This window comes from Manacus candei, unplaced genomic scaffold (assembly GCF_025592945.1).
Source record: "Manacus candei isolate 608988 ecotype Guabito, Panama unplaced genomic scaffold, ASM2559294v1 h1tg000023l, whole genome shotgun sequence".
Lineage (NCBI taxonomy): Eukaryota > Metazoa > Chordata > Aves > Passeriformes > Pipridae > Manacus > Manacus candei.
This window is the reverse complement of record NW_026138071.1, coordinates 11,690,433-11,711,397: the sequence shown is the minus strand read 5'-3', so window position 1 is coordinate 11,711,397 and position 20,965 is coordinate 11,690,433. Positions and strand designations below refer to the sequence as shown.

Sequence of the window (20,965 nt, the reverse complement as noted above, 5' to 3'; positions counted from 1 at the left end):
ATTTAAATACTTGATTTGAATATAATCAAATACAGCCATAAGTGCTAGTTAGCAGAAGTAGAAGGAGCTATGGAGTGTAATCTAAAGCCATACAATCTAAGATTAATACAAAAAATCAGAACTGTACAGAAGTCAATCTGAAAAAAAAAATGTGGCAAATCGTTAGACATAAAAGCAACATTAAATATAAAAAAAATTATGGAAGTCAGATAACAGAAGGGAATCTGAAATCACAAAAATGACTCTCTATATTCAAATTCTCATCAAAAGTAGAGTTAAAATTCTGGCTAATTCACATATTTTAGAAGATACAGACCTTTAGCAATAAAGGTTTCAGTTGAAAATCTAAAAATTTAAATGATTTTTTGACTCAATAATTTAATTTATTTTTGGTACACAATTTCAAGCACTAACCTAAAGAGTTGTAACCATCTAATCAATCTGTGTTGTCAGGCTATTTATATAGAGAAACTGTTGAAAAATGTAACATGATATCATATTCTCCTTCACAACAATATGGAGGTTTTGTTTTTGTTTGATTGTTTTGTTGGTTTTTGGTGTTTTGTTTTGGGGTTTTTTTGGGGGGGTTGGTTTTTTGTTTGTTTGGTCTTGCTTTTTTTGGTTTTGGGGTTTTTTTTGGGGGGGAGAGGTGGTTTGTTTTTTTAAGTTGTTCCCTGTATAAGTAAATATAGATACTTTATTTTAACTCCTATGGTAAAATACTTTTTTAAAAAAATGAATCATTAGACAATACCTTTATATTTTAATTAAAAATATAGTATTTATTCTTACCTCTTCATCTGATTCTTGTTCTGGAGAATTTTCCAACCCCAGCTCAATCAAATACAAAACCATGCAAAGCACATGCTCTGATAAATTCTGATGATCCATTAATATCTAGGTAGAAAAACATTCACAACTTAGAAGATTAAAGCTTCAATACATCTAAACTTAAAAAAAAGTGTTCTGAACAATACATTTTGGACTCTTCAGGTTTTATATTTTTTTTTAAGTTGTTTAAAAATTATTCTGAGGTTTAGAAAAAAACTAACCTTTGATCATCACCAAAAATGCAAAATTTAATTTTACATCTTTCCAGTCAGAAAAAACTTGTAAGTTATTACTAGTTCAAGTTGTGATTAACTCCAAAGTGGCAGGTAAAGCTGCACAGGGCACCACTACTGTGAGTCACATGCCTTCCCTCCCTTTTTCATGTGATCCATCACATAAGGCCTCACAAGGCCCTAGTCCTACAAGCAATGCCTAAATAACTGGGAACCTCAGAGGGTCAATATGAACTTAGTTAACAACAACCTGCACATCATCTTTTTTAGTTACAAATAATAAACAACCTTATCTTTAAATTAATAAATGCCCATATCTTTCTTCTAACACAGCTCTTAATGCATTGAGAGGAAGAACCAGTGCTGCTGAAATTAAAAACCAGGACAGCTTTCCTCTTGAGAATATTCTGATTTAAAGGAAAGAAAAATGGCAAAAACTTGCAAGTGACCAAAAAGAAATGTATGAGAAAATATATTTAAAATTTCATTGTAGACAGGCTACTATAAAAAGTTTCAGAGTGTAGCCTAATAAAGTTTTAGATATGACTTCATTTTGAATGGGAGGAATTTCCTAAGTAGATAAACCCATTAAAAACATCAGAGAGATAAAATCCTTTAAAAAATACATTGCTTTACAATATCTTTTCTAAAAAATGCTTGAGCACCTGAATTAATCAATCCCAACCAAATCTCAGATTATAGAAGTTACTTAATTAAAAAGGGGACTCAGTATTATGTCAATAAGAAGAGCATGTGCAATTGTATCAGTCAGAATCAAAAGTCATGCTGACCAACACTTCTGAAAAGTAAACTCATCAAATGTAGTTTACTATTCTTCTGTAGGAAGTCCCAAAAGTCAAGAGATACAATAAAGGCTGTGACAAATTGGCAAAATTTCACAAATACACCAGACATCATTTAAGCCAACCCCACAGGATAAATCATTATGTATTTTCTACCATTCATAAATCTGGTAGAAAAGTATTTGGCATTTCAGCTAAAACAGTAACCCAGAAATGTTAAAATTCTCAAGATTTAAGTCCTTGAAGGTTCTTTATAGAATAAGAGAAAAAGCAGCCAAAAAAGAACTAATGAGCAAGACAGTAAAAGATAATGCATTCCTTCCCTACTTTCTCCATTTTTGTTCTATATCAAAATATTATTTCATCTTCTACATAATCCCAAGCTCTTCTTTCCTTCAGCAGCATTCCTGTATTACAACAGTTATTTTCTATTCAACAGAAGCTTAACAAGGAAGCAAAATAGTTTTAGGGAAGCTGAGAGCACTTAAAAGCGCACAAAAGGAAAGTCTGCCCAGCAAAGGCACTACTCAATCAAAGCACTTTCTACAGTCCCTCCTCTGGCTCTGTACTTAGGAAGTGCTGCAGAGACAGATTCCAAGTCCCATTTTCTGATGAATGGACTCTTGAAAAAGGATGCACTTCTCTTAAAGACAACAGTCAACTATCGACAACAAAACCAAACACAACTTAAGGACATCAATTAGCCCTAAAAAACAAGTGCTATAACATTATCAAAAGCCAGAATGTGCCTGGGCAGTGATGTTAGAACCATTTGCAGTTATAAGTCCTATTTGTTCTTGAGGATATAAACCACCGAGGTTGCATATATTTGAACAGGATGTTGATGCCTTAAAACTCTGCAATGGGAGCCAAAGGAACATCACTCCTGCCACTGTGCTCCTTGGGACAGTCATGGAAGAACAATTTGAATCACAACTCTGATGGTTAAGACAGTGTTCCTCAAAGTAGAGGAGGACTGTTCATCCACTTGGGTACCTGACTTAGTGTGTGCATATATGAATTAATCATTCATGAAATAATGGAAGTGGAAGGAAAAAATCTCATACTGGACATAGCAAATAAACAAAAATTTGAACCTGATTACTCTAAATAAACTTTTAAAATCATGCTTCTAAGGACTTCTGTAAAAAATGTGGAAGTAAAAAACCAGACTTAATGAGAATCATGACTGTACCTTGTAAAGAAGTGTGAAGAGCACGATGTGCAGGGTTTTACAGTGCAAAAGCTTTATGAGACCTTTGTAACTTGGGTGTAGTGGTGTTCTCTTCTTGTACGGAGGCCATGGGTTTCCAGGGAATTTACCACTTTGCTTTAAACTGTTGAAACAAATGTTAAATGTTGAAAATGTTTCTATATGTGCAATATTGCAAATCTACACTGCAATAATGTAGACAACTGCCACTGCTACAGATATCCTGCATTCTTATTGTTTAGACTGACATTATAATGATAAGCATTTCTAAGCCATTTAATATATTTAAGTAGCATTCCAAAAAGATCAAACTGACTCCAGTGTTATTTTTCTGTGGATTACCACTGATGTAAATGACCTTTATTTATAAAGTTAAATGATTTTTTAGCTACAGCTAGGAATTTAGGCATTCCATTTTCATTCTAAGAGGCACACAGAGGAGAGAGAAAACTTGACTGCACCCAAAACCACACTGGTTATCTAACAAAGAAAACTCACACGTGGAGGAATGGATTATAGCCTATACTAGGAAACGCTACCCATAATTAGCTACAATTGACAGTATCAGTGCTATCATATCTGTGAATTTAAAAATTAAATTTTAAGGTCAATATGGACCGATACTTCTAATAAGTGGAATCCAGTGCAATAGACAAAGCAATTATTTAGTAGAATACTACCTCACTCACCACAGGGGCAGAGGATTATTTCATTACATTTATTATAAGGGATTTTTAATCTTGATTTTTACTCCCAAGTTGTGAAATAAAAGACAAATCAGCTGAAATACGAATCTGTAAGAGTACACAGCTGTAAGGGACAGAATGTTAAGGAACAGAATTAAGACCATATCATCTTGCTTGTTAGAATTGAAAGAGTTTCACCAGTGTTTTTTCCTGTACATCAGAATTTAATTCACCTATGGTTTCCATCATGAGTGAATACACAGGAAAAAACCAGATTGTCTTCAATACAATTTCAAAACACAGGACACTGTAATATTGCGTTTCATGTACCTAAGTGTAAAATAAATAAAAACAGATAATGCTGCTTTAAATAATTTGTAACTGATTTTTAAACACTACCTTTGGTTAAGTATTTTAGCTGTGACAACATTCACTACTTTCTCTGTGGCACTTCAGATATATTTTTAAATATTTATGGAAGACTAACAGACTAAAATAGCCAAAACCCTGATACTGCCTGGAAATTTGTAGACTATTTACTCCAGGACAAATCTGGGGGGCCTGAAAACACTGACAAAATGATTAGCATTACCAGACAGTGAAAACAAAAAATGTGTTGTGCAATGAGCAACAATATGGTGTTACATTTCTAAAAATGATCCAACTTACAATGCTGTATATCTGTCCATTGCAGACTGCACATCTCTACGGTAAACTGTTCGAAGTATTACCATGACAGGGTCAAACTCCTTATCCCAAACTTCAGCTGTTATTTAAAAGAAATTACGTGTTAACATTCTTTTTAAAGACCTTACATCTTATTCTAAGAGTCTCTTCTTAACTAGCTTTAACTATGTGATTTTCTATTATATAATTATTTCAGCAAACTACAGCAATTTTTAATAACTCTAGTAATACTTACTATATATATAATTACCACTATCAAGATAGAAAAATATTTCTTGTGAAATTTTGATTTGTTTCAAAACAACAAAAAAATAACTCTATTAAGGCAATAGTTCTTTTCTATTAACAAATTCCCCAAAACAACTCTCAAAACACTTTTTCTGTGCACATCTTGTTCTGTTCTTTTTCATTTCCAGGTACATGTAAGAAAAGATTTAAATTATTTTTCATTTGGTACATGATAAGCACAAGCCCTCTTAAAAATCAGAAGTACAGAATGCAGAGCAGTTAGCAGGTAGGTGATATTTTACCATTAAGCATAGTGAACCAAGTGACCTCAAAACCACAATTTTTTCTTCAGTCTTGAAAATGGTTAAGTTTCATATAAAATGATATCTGTGACCAATCCTTTACAAATATGCCTTTGTTTTTTAACTAATACCTATGCGTTATTTTGGCACTAAAATCTAGGTTACATCTGTTTAATTTAGTAGCTTGAAAGTAACATCAGGAGTGGTTTTTCAGAGCAATCACAGAAAAGTGATCAGGGTCAACACAGAACAGTCTATAAAGAGATCCCATTTAACTGCCTTTTTTTTCTATTTACAAGTTATTAAAAAACAAAACTAGGTTTCTAACCTAGAGTCAAAAAAAGATGTTCATTCTATTAATTGTTTTGAAGTGTTTAGCTCTCGTAACACAGCAATGTGAAGGCAAGATTCAATGACCCCAAAAGGAGGAAGAAACCCAGCGGACACAGAATTTTAGCTCCACCAGCAGGAATAACACAACACAAGTGCTTACAACATTCTTCCAACTTTTCACAGGCAAAAATAATCAGCTTTGCCACACTTCTGAGATTAATTTTCCCCAGGCAGGAAGACAAGTGGTCTATACTCCTGTATAATGGTCTATACTCTATATATTAACCCCTGCTAAGATTACAGTTCTAGAGATATCCTCATATGTTGCTGAGAGAGAACACTCAGCATAGTTTCTATTATAGATGAAATATGATCAAATTTAGCTTGAGAAACATCCATTTTTTCTGGACAGAGTTAACTACTGCAGTCTGAAAAACAGACTAAGTTTGTGTGGGCTGCTAATGCACAATGAGAAGAAAGGACTCAGTGGGGGAGCCATATAGGGAATATTGGAAATGCACACACAGCTCATCATCAGCACACAAATCTACAGACAATTGGAAGAACATGTTTTTGAATTTGGTTTGTTCTGGTTGGTTGGCTGTTTTGGGTTGTTTTACTGATAGTTAATGGAAGTAAAATCTAGGGATCTGTGAATATGAAGTAGATTTCACCCCCCCAAATTTAGGGAAACAAGGGATTAGAGGATTAGAGGGAATGGATCTCAACATGACTTGCTTTAACTGTGACAGGCCACAAACTACGATTCTTAAAAGCCACGGTTTTGAGAACCTATGTAGTCTTATGGAGAGTATGAACACTTAAGAGGGAATAGCAAAGAAAACCATGCCAGTTTTCATTCCTGCAGCTTTTTTGATTTTTTTTTATTACCGTAAGAAGAAGCTATTCTGTATAGTGCTACAAATTACTTCAGTATTTACTGCTATAAATGAGATACTTAACACAGTTTTCCTCTGGAATAAATTGTTTACCTAAAGTTAAAAAAAATCCAAACACAAAACAACACCCGAATACTGTAATTTAGCATTAGATTCCCTGAATACAAAGTTTTATAATTAAAAATACCATAATCAATTTCTTTCCTTCAAACTCTGTTATGAAAAATACCAGCATTTCACAAACTCCAGAAATGGGATATGACATAAAGAAATGCAGTTTACATAACATTAAAACAAAGTTATTTTAAATACATAGGTGTTAAGCTGCCTAATTACACATCAAGGAACCTGGATGAATCAATTCTCAAAACTCTGGTTTCTCAAAATTACTTCACCAGTTGTTAACTTGTATAAAAGACCTTTACTGACTAGTCTCACAGTATAAAAGTTGGCAAACAAGTTAGTACAGTACTACTTCCTACATCAACTCCTTTGCCCGCCCCCCTCTCTTGCCCTGCCAAAAAAAAAAAAAATTCACAAAAGATTACAAACCAAATGCTTTCAAAATTGTGAAACCTCAACCTTTCCAGTTTTCAAGGGAAGTACGCAGGGGAGGAAGGAGTTAAACCCTTTTCAGCTTTGCCATTAGCTGAAGCACAACCAGAGCACATGGAGCATTTCAGATCCCTACAGGCTTATCTGCTCAGTGACAGGAAACAGTAATGGAATGCTAAGTTCTTAAATTCTTTCACTCCTTTCACACCAATGCTGTGTTGAGTCCAATTCGATGACAAAATGGTCAGGGGAAGACACTTGTCATTTTTGCACTGTATGCATTGTAGAATTATAGAACAGTATTCTATAACCAGCTTAGCCTGAACTTTGTTCTAGACCCTCACTACTGACTGTGGAAAATGTCACAGGATACTAATATTGTTAAGCAAAATAAAATAAAGAATCATGGTATCTTTAATAATCAAAATGTGAAGAAATTCAAAGAAAGTATCTTTGCAACTGACATCTCACTGGTGCTAACAGTTCTGAACTATTGAAGATAAGATTTTTTTTAAATCATATAAGTAATTAAGTATGCAGATCAGTAAAATAAAATAATTCTTCAGTTCTCCATTTTCCCTTGTTTTCTGAGGATACCTGAGTAATGTGAAAGCTCATTTTCAGCCTAGATCAAAATGAATTTATTAAAGACTATTGACAGTCTTTAGCAATGCTCTTAAATTTAAGCAGAAGACAATAATGAAAAAGTCAAATGAGTTTCGTGGGGTTTTAGTGGTGGCAGTGGGTTTGGGTTTTTTGTGGGGAGGATGAGGTGGGGTTTTTAACATCATTTGGTAGGTTGGGTTTGGGTTATTTTTAAGGAAAAAAACCCACAACAACAAAGCCAAACAAACACTGATTAGGCATCTTACCCCTGAGTATGTTGCAAGGGAACACAGATTGCCATACCTTTAGGTGTATACATTCCTTGTTGCATGGAACCTCCAGGTTCAAAAACAGGAGCTTTAAAGTCAGCAACAGCTGACAGGACTGATTCAAAGCTTAAACTTCCTGGAATAATACCACTTTTGGGATTGGGGTTTTCTGGAATGTAATCTCTGTGTTAAGGAAAGCAAAATTAACTTAATTGCAGGCCACAGCCATTTTACTCCTCTCCTGACATTTTCAGTCACTCGTTTCACACCACATTTCAGCAGTGCTCTGTGCTTACCACAAGAGGTCTGTATCCTCCAGCTGCTAGGAACCATAACTATGACTGAAGAGAAGCAAAGCCTCCTAGCTAGGATAACAAACTTTTTAAAGCAAGACAATTACTACATGCTTGGCTCAAGACATTAGGTACTTAATGTGAAATAAAATCCACTATCTTTAGTGTATATAAAGTTTTTGCACTTGTCTTTATTTACAAACATTTTGTCTCTCTTCATAGGAAGAATATTTTGCATTTACAGCTAAGGGTAGAAAAAGCAAGTAAATAGCTTGGGATCCATGAACACAATAAGTAATTCTGCATCTTAGATTGGATAGTTCTCATTTTTGGTAGCAATACTTAACTGACCTACAGACATTACTCCAAAACACGAGTAGCACTTACAAATAAGTAAACTTCTGCTTAGTGAAAAGGGATTGCTTGTATAATGATTCACTTATTTTACACAGTTAAGTGATTCACTTAAGTGAACCATTTTAAGTGATCACTTATTTTACACATCTAAATCTTTGAGTTACTAAGTCATATCATAACAATTAATAATTCTTACTACAGATTTGTAACTCTCAATCTCCTCCTTTCCTATCTTTATATTCCTACTATTTTTGCTCAATGCCTACCCCTGGATTGCAAGCTCTTTTATGCAATCATGACAAGTTATTTAATTTGCCTACAGAACCTAAGACACTAATAGCAGTAAAACCTGCACATCTGTAATGAGCTGTCTGGGAACATGAACTGTATCCCTGTGCAGGAAGAGCTCCCGGAGTTTGCTACTCTTTCCCCCAGAACACAACCACTTCACTCCAATGTCAAAGCAACATGCAGGATTGCTATTATTTGCATTTTCAGCTACTGATAACAAAAGCAAATATAGTGTAGACTGGTTGCTTTTTATACTGGCATAAAAATAGCAATACTGAAAGGCTCAAACCCAGATAAAGGTGATGTTTGGCTAAACTTTCTACAAGGTCATTGGAAAACAGACTTCATATCTCACAGCTAAAAGACTTCTGCAGTGTTAAAAAACATAATAAAAGCAGTACTACAGCATTTTGTATTTTAAACTATTTGTAATTTAAACTATTAAAAAGTATAGCATATTTTGTAAGGAAAAAAAAATGGAGCAAATGCCTTTGCTAACAAGTATGTGCAAACACACCTTTACACAATTTCTTTTAATTACATAAGCTAAAAACATGCTGTTCAAGCTCCAAAATCCTATTACTATTCCTGCACCTGTCATTCTCATTCATGCACATTAGTTAATATATTCCAAGGATATGAGATCCAATAATGAACTGTGTGTCCTGTCATTCATACAGAGTTGGGCTACCATCTCCGCTCTGAGGATCTCATCATCTGTCATTCCTAGAACAATAACATTTAAAAAGCCATTAAAATAGCACGATTTTAAAATACACATTCAGTTTTCATTTGACACTAAAAGCATGTCAAACTTGATACAAACTAATATTAAGTAATCATACAGTGCTATAAAAATACAGGATAAAAAGGAGGGAGTGCAAATGTTATGAAAGACAATCTCAGTCAGAAAAGACAGGTACAAATTAAAACTGCTGTCTTTCTGGAAAAGACAGAATCTTCATGTGATCACCTATACAAATCACCCACTTCCATTAAAGCTGTTTTTCTCCATTATATTGTATCTATTTCTAATCCATAAGGGATTACAATTAAATAACTGGCAAAGAAGAAACCAAGTGTTGAATGCTCTAAGTTACTATATGGTTGATCAGCTTTAAGGCAGCTACTAAGTGCTGCACGTAAATGAACATGTTTTAGTGTTATTTACATACAAGTATTCCTAAAGCAGTGATTCTTACCTAAATGTAAACGAAGACTTAACAGAAGGACCAAAAATGTTAAGGCTCCTTCCAGCATGGACCTTTCATGCTCTGAGTCAAGAACTGTATTTTGATGCTGTGATGCCATCGTTAATAGATCTACCACCTTAAATCTACAGAGCAAACAGTAAAGTCAGAAACATTATTCTCCAACATTAAAACATGAATGTGAAATGTAATATAAACTCAGGATAGCATTCACAACGACCTAAATGAATACAAAGTGAAAAAAATGCAAACAAACCACATGAACATCTTCTTTTTAAATTTAGATTTTTATTTATCTATGGAATGTGCTATAATGATATTTACTCCTTATGAAAACACCTTACATTTATGAAGATACAAAAGGTAATGAAAATTAACGTTTTCAAACTCTGATTTATTTTTTTTTCCCCCCCAAAAGCAGAAGTCTTTTCTGTGTCTCTTACTATTGCAGCTCTATTTATCTACTTCTTCAGGTTGGAATATCCTAGCATATGAACATCTGTAAAACTTAAAAAACCCTAAAGATGCTCAGAAAAAAAAAGTCTGAAGCTTCATTACCGCACTGTAAATCAAAAGTCAATCCTGTTTAAAATGAAGAGATACTTCTTTCAGTAAAGCCCTTAGATAAGTGTTCATTTTGGTTAGGCAGAATTGTACCACTGAAGATGTGTATCAGACGTGCCCTTTTTCTATCACATTGTATAAATTAGTCAACAGCTAGCACAACATTGAACAAGACCATTCTCCTTTTAACCTTACCTTTCAAAAACAGATGAAATAAAATAATCTGGGTCCAGTCTAGAGGCACAGACCTGTAGAAAAGAGAATAAATTAATCTTATTCAATTAATTAAATTCAATATTTGTTAGTAAACAGTATTAGTTTGGCTTCTCAGAACACATAACTTACTTGCAGCAAGTAAATATCAGGATCAATCATGGAATTGCAGAAATGGGACTGCACGTAAGTCATGGCCTGTCCTTTAATTTGGAGACCATTCCTAACCCACATGTTGCTGTGAATTTCAGAAAGACTTGCCTGTTCAAGAAAAATAAAATAAAAAAATTATAAATATATCAGGGATATTCAGCTATTCAATTCAATGTTTAGCAGATCATCAATATATGATTACAGAAACATAAAAATCATAGAAAGGTTTGGGTCGGAAGGAATGTTGGAGATCATTTAGTTCCAACCCCACTGCCATGGGCAGGAACACCTTCCACTAGGACCAAGTTGTTAAAAGCTCCATCCAACCTGATCCTGAACACTTCCCAGGGATGGGGCAGCCACATCTTCTATGGGCAACCTGTTATAGTGCCTCACCACCCCACAGTAAAGAATGTCTTTGTGATACCTAATCTAAACTACTCTTTGTGATACCTAATCTAAACTACTCTTTGTGATACCTAATCTAAACTACTCTCCTTCAGTTTAAAGCCATTGGCCCTTGTCCTGTCACTACATGTCCTTGTGAAAAGTCTCTCTGCAGCTTCCTTGTAGAATCATAGAATAGTTTCGGTTGGAAGTGACCTTTAAAGGTCATCTAATTGAACCCCCCTGCAATGATCAGGGACATCTGACAGATACCACACTTTAATATGAGAGCACATTTCAGACAACAAAAGTAATCAAAGCCAAATGAAGTGATTTATACATGAGAAGTACTCAAAAAATGAAGATATTGTGGTTATAAAGAGGTTAGATATAAAAGCAGTGATTAAAAATAATGCTCACTGCCACTTATATACAAATAAATCCAAATTTGTAAATAAAAATAAATTGCAGGGTGCATCCATTCTTGAACTCAGTCTGAGTTTAAAATTAGAAATTTTCAGATTCGTGTTTCTTTTCAACTTGCACTCCATTCTATTCACATAACACTTCTATGTTTTCAAAGGGTTGGTTCTTCCTACCCTTTTGGAAGTGCTATAGTGAATATTATTATATACCTCTCAAAGTATGATAACTAATGCCACATATTTAATTTTGGAGATATGAAGAAGAAAAAAAAAGTTTATCTTATACTCAATATTTTCTAGTTATTATTGTCACATATAGTTATTTTGACATTCCACAATTAAGACATGCTTCCCTTTGCTAAATACTTCTGAATATACTTAAATGACTAGGGTTAAAAGAATCTGACAGCAACTCTTTTTTCTGTGTGTATTCTGTCCATACCTGAATCTGAAGCGGGTGAATCATTAGTTTCATCAGCATCTCCTGATCTGGCAAGATAGTATCCAGATCTAGTTCTTGGCATTTGACAGCCTAGAAACAAAAGCAAGCACACACTGTACTGAATGATCACATTCGACAGGGAACTTCCATCTGTGTGACTAAAACATGTGCTTACCTTACTTAAAAACATGGCAAAGTAACGGTGCAACGGCAAATGGAAAGTAACTTGGTTAGGAGCCGGCTGAAAAGGAAAATAAAGGTATTTTAATATAATATATTGAAAAAACCAAACTTACAAATGTCTTTGTCACAACCATCAAGGACAGTATCTTGGCATGTCTTCATTTGATGGACTTTCCACTATTACTTCATTCCCCTGCCTTTCTGACTATTCAAGTTCTCCTTAGACAGCTGTAGTTTCTCTCTAAGTCCCCAGTAGCCAATGGCACTCTGAGGTGTTTGAGAATATTGCCTGATAACTGCAAAGCTGCTCCCACTACCACAGCACAACAGGACTTCTCTTTTGCCATTGCTTCAGCTCTTCATTGAGCACAACAGTAGTGTATCAATAGCAGTGCTTTTAAAACTCACACAGCTTAAGATTGCACCAGCAAATCTAAGTCACCAAGACCCTACAAATAAAGGATCCTAGGATATAACATTGCAACTATTAAGTACAAACTCTAATTTCAGCAAGGCAATCCTTTTTTGATCACTACTTTGAGCAATGACTTAATTTAAGGGGAGAGTAGGGGACAGGAAGTGTATCACCTTTGAAATTTAATCAGATTTTCACAGTACTTTGCTTAAATTTACTAAGGATATTTACCTCATCTACAAAGTTGATAGCATCAAACCAGTCCTGAAGCGCTTCGAGGCAGTATCTGACAACATTCCGTGTGTATTCCTGTGTTTCCTGCAGTTAAGAGAAACCAACACACTACATGAGCCAAAACAGCTTTAAGTAAGTATCATTGTTTCCCTACTACAAATACATCTGATTATTTCAAGAATATTTTTACAGAAACATTAAGGTTGGGAAAGACCTCCAAGACTATTGAGTCCAACCCAGAATGCTACAATACCACAATACTGCATAGATTTTAACAGTAAGCAAACCTTGTTATGACTGTATGATGTAACTCTATAACAATACCATAAAACTACATTATATTTCAGGTTAAATCATGTATTTCAAGACTAGAGCTGTACATTGCCTTCCAAGAGAGAAGCAGCAATGTGCAAAAAGGGAAGGCAGAAGGGGAGCTAAACCAAATTGCTCTGTGATCAGCAGAACTTGCAAAGTTTCATTCCTTAACAGATTTTTCCTTTAATCTTCCCTTCCCCCTAAACAGACTCCAGACTTGCCTCACGCTCTCAGGGCATCTATGACACGCTTCTTATGCAAAAACCAGCAGTGCTTAGGCCAGTCAGAAGCTGAGCAAATGCTGACTGGCTCAGTTAGACACCTTTTCTCATCAGGAAATACAGCAGCCACACTCCCATCCTGTTGCCCCACCCTCTGTAGAGGGGTCAGGCTCTGCAGGTTTTCCCTATCCTGTGAGATATGAGCTGTAATCTCTTCCCATCCATCAGGTTTCACTAAATATGTACAGCAATCAAGCTATGAAATTTCTAGAGCATTTTCAGATTTTTTGAGAACAACCAAAAGATTCAAATGTGGCTGAGGACATGACTGACAAGACAACAGGTGGAAGAAGGAATCTTACAGGTCTTAAAAAAAAGGTAGACCATCCCATCCCAAAGCAAAAAAGAAAGGAATACTGCAAAAAGCCAGAAGTTGTAATTCAGTTTTCAAGAGCTAATGTAGACTCAAATTGATACATTCATAATGTATCAGCATAACTTACAACACAGAAAGGCCTGGTTTTAACTTTTAAAATCACATGGTACGCTTGGGCACATTTTTTTACTGCACAGTTCAATTCAAGTATTACTGTCTCATGGACACTATCAAGTATCTCAATAAGCTAATTTCAAATATAAGTATTTTTTTCATAGGAAAACAGTAAAAAGTGGGGGTTATATGCTAATTATCCCTAAAAGTTAATGGATTCAATTTTTGCTATTACTTACAGTCTAGCAAATAGTAACAAGTTTTTGCTCTAGTTTGGAGACAATAAGATGTCAAAACCTAAGAGGCTTTCACCTCAGACTGACAGTAAAACTACACAAACCCATAAATTTCTCCATCCCTCGTTATAATGAACTATGTATTTGCAGACACAATCAACATTATAATCACATTAGGACAACTTGTGTATCTCCTTTCCCACTAACAAAGGTAGAATGACTCAGAGATATGTTATCAAGTTCTTCATCAGATCAAAGTTATTCCATATGTACAGTCACATGGAATGACTTGTACACATCCTGAACTTGTAGTCCCAGTACTGAAGACAGTAAATTAGGTTCAAGCACGAATTATACACAGAATCCAAGCTCACAAAAGTTTTATGTTATTTGATAGACAAAGACGGCATAATCCAAGTCTTCTCAAACACATAACAGACAGACCTTTCAAGTTTGAGAATTCTAGAATAAGTCATGAATAAAACCAAGAATTATGACAAAGAAACATTAGCCTTACCCTAACTTTGCAGTGTGACAAAAGACCCCACATTGGCTGGGCACAGGCTTCCAGCTCAGCAGCAAAGGCAGCATAGTAGGTCTGCGATTCAAACTCCACGTGCTCATTTAATTCTCGTTTATTTAAATTCATACCTTCAAAGATTTAAGCAGAGTTATACAACCCAATATTTAACTAGGGCTAAACAGAATGCAGTATTTTTAGTGTTATGCATTTACACACCAATTAAGATAAAAAACCCTCCACAAAGTGTAAGAATCTATTTTATCTAGCAGCAGAATAATTTTTAATTCTATTTGTACAGAAATAAAACAGAAAAGAACATTAGCTCTAGACCAGCTAATAACTGCAGTCCTTGCTGTTCAGGTGACATTAACTTCGACTTTGAATGTCACTTAGTCAATGAGAACATTTGGATGCTGGTCCTCAGAACATTTATCAGTATTGAGAAGCTCACCATTTTGAACTATTTCTTTTAAATAATAAAAAAAATTCTCCATTGCAACACTTAAAAAAAATCCTGATTTGTCAAATTAATTTCCCCAATACTTAAATTTAGAACTTCACCAGCAAAATACTTCTAGTACAAGTTATGATGAGTACTTCAAGTACAATCTCAGAATTCTTGCACCAATCTGAGTCAACTGTGATGCAATTGTCTTGTGTGTAGTTGAAGAGCAAAGATCCATCAGATAATTTTTTTAATCTATCTGTTTTCTAGAATATACTGTTCTCTTCTAGACATACAAACTTATGAGAATACTAATAAATTAAATATTTACATACAGCATTGTAAGGATTTTGCTACTGTGAACATTAAGCTGTCTTAACATCCTTGTATTCGTACTGATTATAAGTGTCACATACCTTGAAAAAATGATACAAAATTCATCCATGTTACCAAAAGACCATGATCTTCCAAAAATTTCTTTGCCACACTTTGGTGTGAAAGTATGTTTATAAAATCACTAACCAGGGGCCAGTAGGTATTATTCTTCAGTAGTGCTTCCCCACAATTCACCACAACATGTAAACTATTTTCTTCATCTAGGTTTAAAAAAAAAAAAACAAACAAAAAACCACCAAAACAAAAGGAGAAGAAAAAGTTATTTTGTTCCTTCTTGTTGTAATTTATAAATAAAGTTATAAAATAATGCAAACCCAACAATTAGTATGTACTGTAATGCTATGGTCAGACACACACAAAGAAAATTGCAGAAAAGAAGAACAGTTCTTTTGTGGTACCTGAGGCCGTTTTTTCATCATGGACTCACCAACATAGATCCCACTCACTAGAAGCCACTCATACTTTGAACAGTATTGCAACCTTTGATAAGTACTGCATTAGTAAAACTATCACAGTTACACCTGAATACTCTCAGGAAGTATAAAAAGACCAAACAATACAATTCCTACTACCAACACCTGAAATCTATTTTGAATTTGACATACTCCCAGTGAGCAAGCTACCTTACAGCATTCAAAAAGAAATCTGGTGATCAAAACCTACGCTGGCATAGTGATTCTGAGAAAAGCAAAGAAAAGCATTTCCACTCTGAATTTGGGACACAGTTTTTATGCAGCCTGCCCAAGACTAGGGAAAGAGAAGGCTGCATCAGATCACCTGCCTTTGGATGGCTCTATTCCAGTAAAAATGCACTGAAGGACCCCAGTAATTACCCTCTACAGGAAAGGTTTGTAAGCAGCACAGCCACAGCCAAAAAGAAACACTGTTATTGTGAGACTCCAGTCTCTGGGTGATGAGGTCCCTCTGTATGTAGAGTGGTTCCCTTTGGCCTGTCCACGAGCAGGGTAACACCTCTGCCTGAATCTGCTCAAGGACTTTGCAAAGAGTTACAGGTCAGTTACATGTTGCTGATTCTCTGTCCTAGTACAGATTAGACAAATCCAAAGTTAATTCAAAAGGACGGTGGCATTGCTTATTATTCAGAGTACTCTACAAGCCAGGGTTAATGTCATTTAAAGATGCTGGTTTTTCAAAGGATGAACCATCACCAATACTTTTTCCTTGGGGGTATAAATTCTTCTCCCATGAAAAGTTCATTAGGAGGAATGCACTGATAGAGAGGAAAAAAGTCTCTAAGAACACAGGGACATAAATCCTCCTTGAGAGCCAGTTTTATCATCCGCATCCGTATTTCTCCCCCTCATCCTTTCACACCACATGTGAGACGTAAGGTGAACTAGTAACACTTAGTAGCACGCACTAGTAAATCCACTAACACAAAGCTGGTATCAACACAACTCCTAGGTTAACTCTGTTTCACAAAAACAGTTTATCACAGCATCCACAAATACCCTCAGTGAACCTGTATACTTTTAACAGGTGTCAGCTGTTCAAAAACAATTAGGATCTGTAAGCAATACAAACTAAACATGCCATAGCAGATACAATTCCTGCTCCACTCTCTCCTTGCTCCTCTCCAACATGCTTTTCCATCTATCCATTGGCTGGATTTGTAAACTTTGTCTCATTCAGATATTAAACAACCTTTTGTTTACAGTAGCTGCACAAAGAGAAGTCTTCTCAATTTATCTCACCAGCACAGACTTTTAAAAGACTTCTCACTATTTCCAGCATCCTAAGTGATAATTTGAAATAAACACAAGATTCAAGCCCCCAGAATTGCAAAAGAAGGCCACTGAGAATACAAGAGGGAAAAAACCCAATTAAGTATTTTATGATTTTTTTCTGTCAATGCCCAAGCCCTCATACATCAAGCAGTGAGCAGGAAATGTGGAAACACTGAAAAGCACCAGACACATCCCAGTGGTAGCCTTGGCAGTATTAGGTTTACTGTTGGACTCAATGACCAACCTAAAAGATTCTATAATTCTATGATAGTATCTTAGCTAAGAGAAACCACTGGTGCTAGGAAAAGGAAACAATGAGGTGGCTGCTCCAAGGCTAAGTCTTTTCTCACACATCTATCACAAATACATCTGATGTTATTTAACTTACCAGCTTCAGTTTACATCATTAATTACCAGGAAGCTTCTTCAGAGAATGCCTAATCACAGCCATAGCCTTTTTGGCTGCAATTCTGATCCATTACAGAACATAACCACCAACAACATCCCATACTGACCAACAAGGAACAACGAGAAGATACTCAGAAGTAATTTTTAAATTACATTCCACCAATATGGCACTGATTTAGCAAAAATCACTTGATATACAAACTGTTAAATATTCAACATTTTTAATACTGTAAAGCAATCTATGTAGGGCAACAGGAAAACTTCTCATGTTGAAGTGCTGCTGCATGAGGGCACATGAGAGCTAGACTACTGAGGATTTCCCATTTCAGTACAGTCACTGTTTTAGGCTACACACAGAGCAGACTGAGAAAAAGGATACTTCAGGCAACAAAAAATAAAATTTCACACAGAAGTTGATAATGCTTATTTAGCAGCAGCACTCAGTCTGTCTAGAGAATATTTTCACACTCAAACTAGGATAAAGAGGGCTGAAAGGCCTGCAGTCTGTTAGGCACATCAAAGCATGACAAGTCAGCAAGATTCATTGTGACATCATTTTCAGATAAGGACAGGTAAAACAAGGAGGGTGGAAATAGGACAGTTGCTTTCACTAAAAAAGTTACACAATGTACACTAGTTCAAATTCAAATTGCCACTCTGTCAAACAAAAGCTTGATCAAATTAATGTATTTACAAAGTAGTAAATTATTCTCCTTTAATTATATATCAAGTTTTATTAAGGCAATCACAGGAGAGAAAAATTAAAACAATTTCGAATACTCCAAATAGCTTGTGAAATACTTTGAAAATATTTTTTAAATTCATAAAGGTCTCAATTTGTATATATAATTTCTCATTCAAATAGTTGTTTATGCACTTTACCCAGTAAATTAAGCACCTGCAAGGTAATACTCTGTATTCTAAACTATATAACAGTCCTACAAAAAAAAAAACCCAAAACAACCCTACAAACCAAAGGATAAAACATCAGTATCACTCTTGATAACTACCTTTATATTTCTAGGAAATTCGGATACTCAGCCTCTACCACACATTGCTAGATCCTGTACATTTTTGGAAAAAGGGTTGGAGGGTGGTGGACGACTACCCAAGAAAAATTAAGTTTCCTCTATAATCAATTTATTATCCATGGAATGAAGCAAACAAACATATCAACCTACCTTGCAATTCACTTTTAATAAGGCAACTTTCCATCATGTACAACAGAACAGTAACCATAATATCCAGCAGCTGGCATTCTTCTGTTACTTGGCGTGCTAGTTCTTCATTGCTGAACAACTGAACACTGATATGCACAATTCTATTAGACATTGTGTCTGATTCATGGCTTTTCTTCAGTGTTTTCATAATAAAAGCATAATGCTGAACAAAAGTTTTTGTAAAAGCAATCTGAAAATTATAAAGAAATTTTGATGTTAACAAGTATTATATAAAAATTATAGCTTTGTTTCATTATGAAATATTCCTTTACAAAAAGTACAATCAACATTTCCTGGGAAACACCAGTTGCTATGACAAACCAAAACTGATGGTGTAAGTGTTCCATGTATAGTTTCTAGAAACGGTCCACATGAAAAGACCTATTTATAGAAAGGGGTAACTCAAGCCTCTAATTTTATTTCCTTTTCCCAAAATCTAATCTTCTCATTCTATACTTCTCACACTAAAAAAAACCCGCCAGAAATGTTCAAACAATGAATAGAAGGTCTCAGCATAACACCTGAAAGTAGTAATAGTTCTAATAATTAATTTACCCTAAATTTTTACATCCTACAACAGGAACAAATGTTCTAAAATGATACACTATGAACAATGAGTTTAGTAGTGCCTAATAAAGCTGCCTTATCACTTGCACTCATCTACCTATGGAGTAAGGTTTTCATTCACTTGTCAAGGGAGGTATTTCAACACTGAATTTCATTTCTGCTATCATAACATCCTATACTTTTTAATAAACTTTCAATGCTTTCCCCTCAATAATTAAAATAACTAGCAAGTTTTGTTATTCTTCACACAACTGTTTGGGTTTTTTTAACGAGATCATATTTAAATGTATCAATACATATACATACAATATGTATTGTATTATATTCTACGCATATAGTACAGTTTTGTGTCCTCCATTAGCCTCAGACTGCATTGTAAACCAACCTTTTGCAGGGCATGTACATGTGGGCATATCTGCCAGCTTTGAAATCAGTTCTCACTTAGTACTTTAGGTTCTGAATTAACACCATCTGGACTTGCTTGGCTTAGTAAGAAGACAAGATGGGTAGTGATAAAAATTTTCAGATCAAAGTCTAAAAACCCCTTGTCTATTCCTTCTTCAGTATTAACCTTTCATAAGCATAGAATTAGAAATTTTAAAACCACACTTGGGCAACTATGTTTTCATCAGACCATATACAAATCACTACTTTATTTGACCTGCCTTAAACTCAGTGCTTCCATATTTTTATTATTAAAATACTACCATGTTTTTCACATTTAGAAAATACTTCCAAAAATATGATGACATGATGCTGCTGTTGGGTCCACAAACTGTTTCTTCCAGCAAATATTCTCAAAAAAATGGACCCAGGGTGGAGATGGGGATGTCACTAGAGGCAACACTGCAAGACTACTTAAACTGCCTTCCTTTATCTGGTCCACAGTGATGGAAACATGTATAATAACTGAAAGCGTGTTCTACATACAGCCCCCAGCACAATGGTAACTGTTTTCAGTTAAAGACTTTTTGGAACAAGGTATTTGCAATGCTTCAGCAAAGTTAATACACATCATTCTGGTATTCCAGATATTCCTGTCATATAATTTCCTTTAAATTAAAGCTTTAAACAATTTTAATCACTGGCAGCAACTTATCATCAAGACATTCACGCTATTGATGTTAAGCATCAGACACAAATGACGCACCAGATATTTTAAGAAGTTGGTATATTAATGTTGCTAGTAAAAAAAGTATACTTTTCTACGTATTATTTTTTTCCACACTGTATTATGTTTAGATAGGATTTTTGGATTATGAGATGTAGGAACTATGTATTACTTGTTTTACACAGCACTCTCAATTTAAGTTGACTGCAAAAACACTGTCTTTCTCTACGGACAAATTTTGGATTTTTTATTTCTTTATTTTAAATCAGCATGCATCAAAATTTTTTGTGCCTCACTCGTATACAATAATGAACCTCTGAAAGTAACATAAATTTGCTCTCAATACAGTATAATGGTAAAGACTCTGTAATACACTTCAGTAAAGGAAAGACAGAAGCTTTTCTCCTACATTCACCTGGAAGTAAAATAAAAAAATACAACCCTTTCCAATTTTGAGAGGAAGAAACTAAAC

At 34.8% G+C, this 20,965-nt stretch overlaps 1 protein-coding gene across 7 annotated transcripts in view; it reads right to left on the bottom strand.

The window, feature by feature from the left end:
* UBR3 (ubiquitin protein ligase E3 component n-recognin 3) overlaps positions 1–20,965 on the bottom strand; it is a 105,936-nt gene that overhangs the window by 58,567 nt on the left and 26,404 nt on the right. For all 7 annotated transcript variants that reach the window (XM_051787334.1, XM_051787335.1, XM_051787336.1 and 4 more), the window contains 14 exons: positions 18,777–19,005; positions 15,460–15,639; positions 14,593–14,726; positions 12,811–12,897; positions 12,157–12,222; positions 11,982–12,071; positions 10,707–10,835; positions 10,557–10,609; positions 9,789–9,922; positions 9,228–9,312; positions 7,680–7,822; positions 4,436–4,532; positions 3,063–3,204; positions 793–897 (listed from right to left, as the gene is read on the bottom strand). In XM_051787334.1, coding sequence (XP_051643294.1) covers positions 793–897; positions 3,063–3,204; positions 4,436–4,532; positions 7,680–7,822; positions 9,228–9,312; positions 9,789–9,922; positions 10,557–10,609; positions 10,707–10,835; positions 11,982–12,071; positions 12,157–12,222; positions 12,811–12,897; positions 14,593–14,726; positions 15,460–15,639; positions 18,777–19,005 — 1,674 coding nt within the window. The remainder of the gene's footprint in view (positions 1–792; positions 898–3,062; positions 3,205–4,435; positions 4,533–7,679; positions 7,823–9,227; positions 9,313–9,788; positions 9,923–10,556; positions 10,610–10,706; positions 10,836–11,981; positions 12,072–12,156; positions 12,223–12,810; positions 12,898–14,592; positions 14,727–15,459; positions 15,640–18,776; positions 19,006–20,965) is intronic.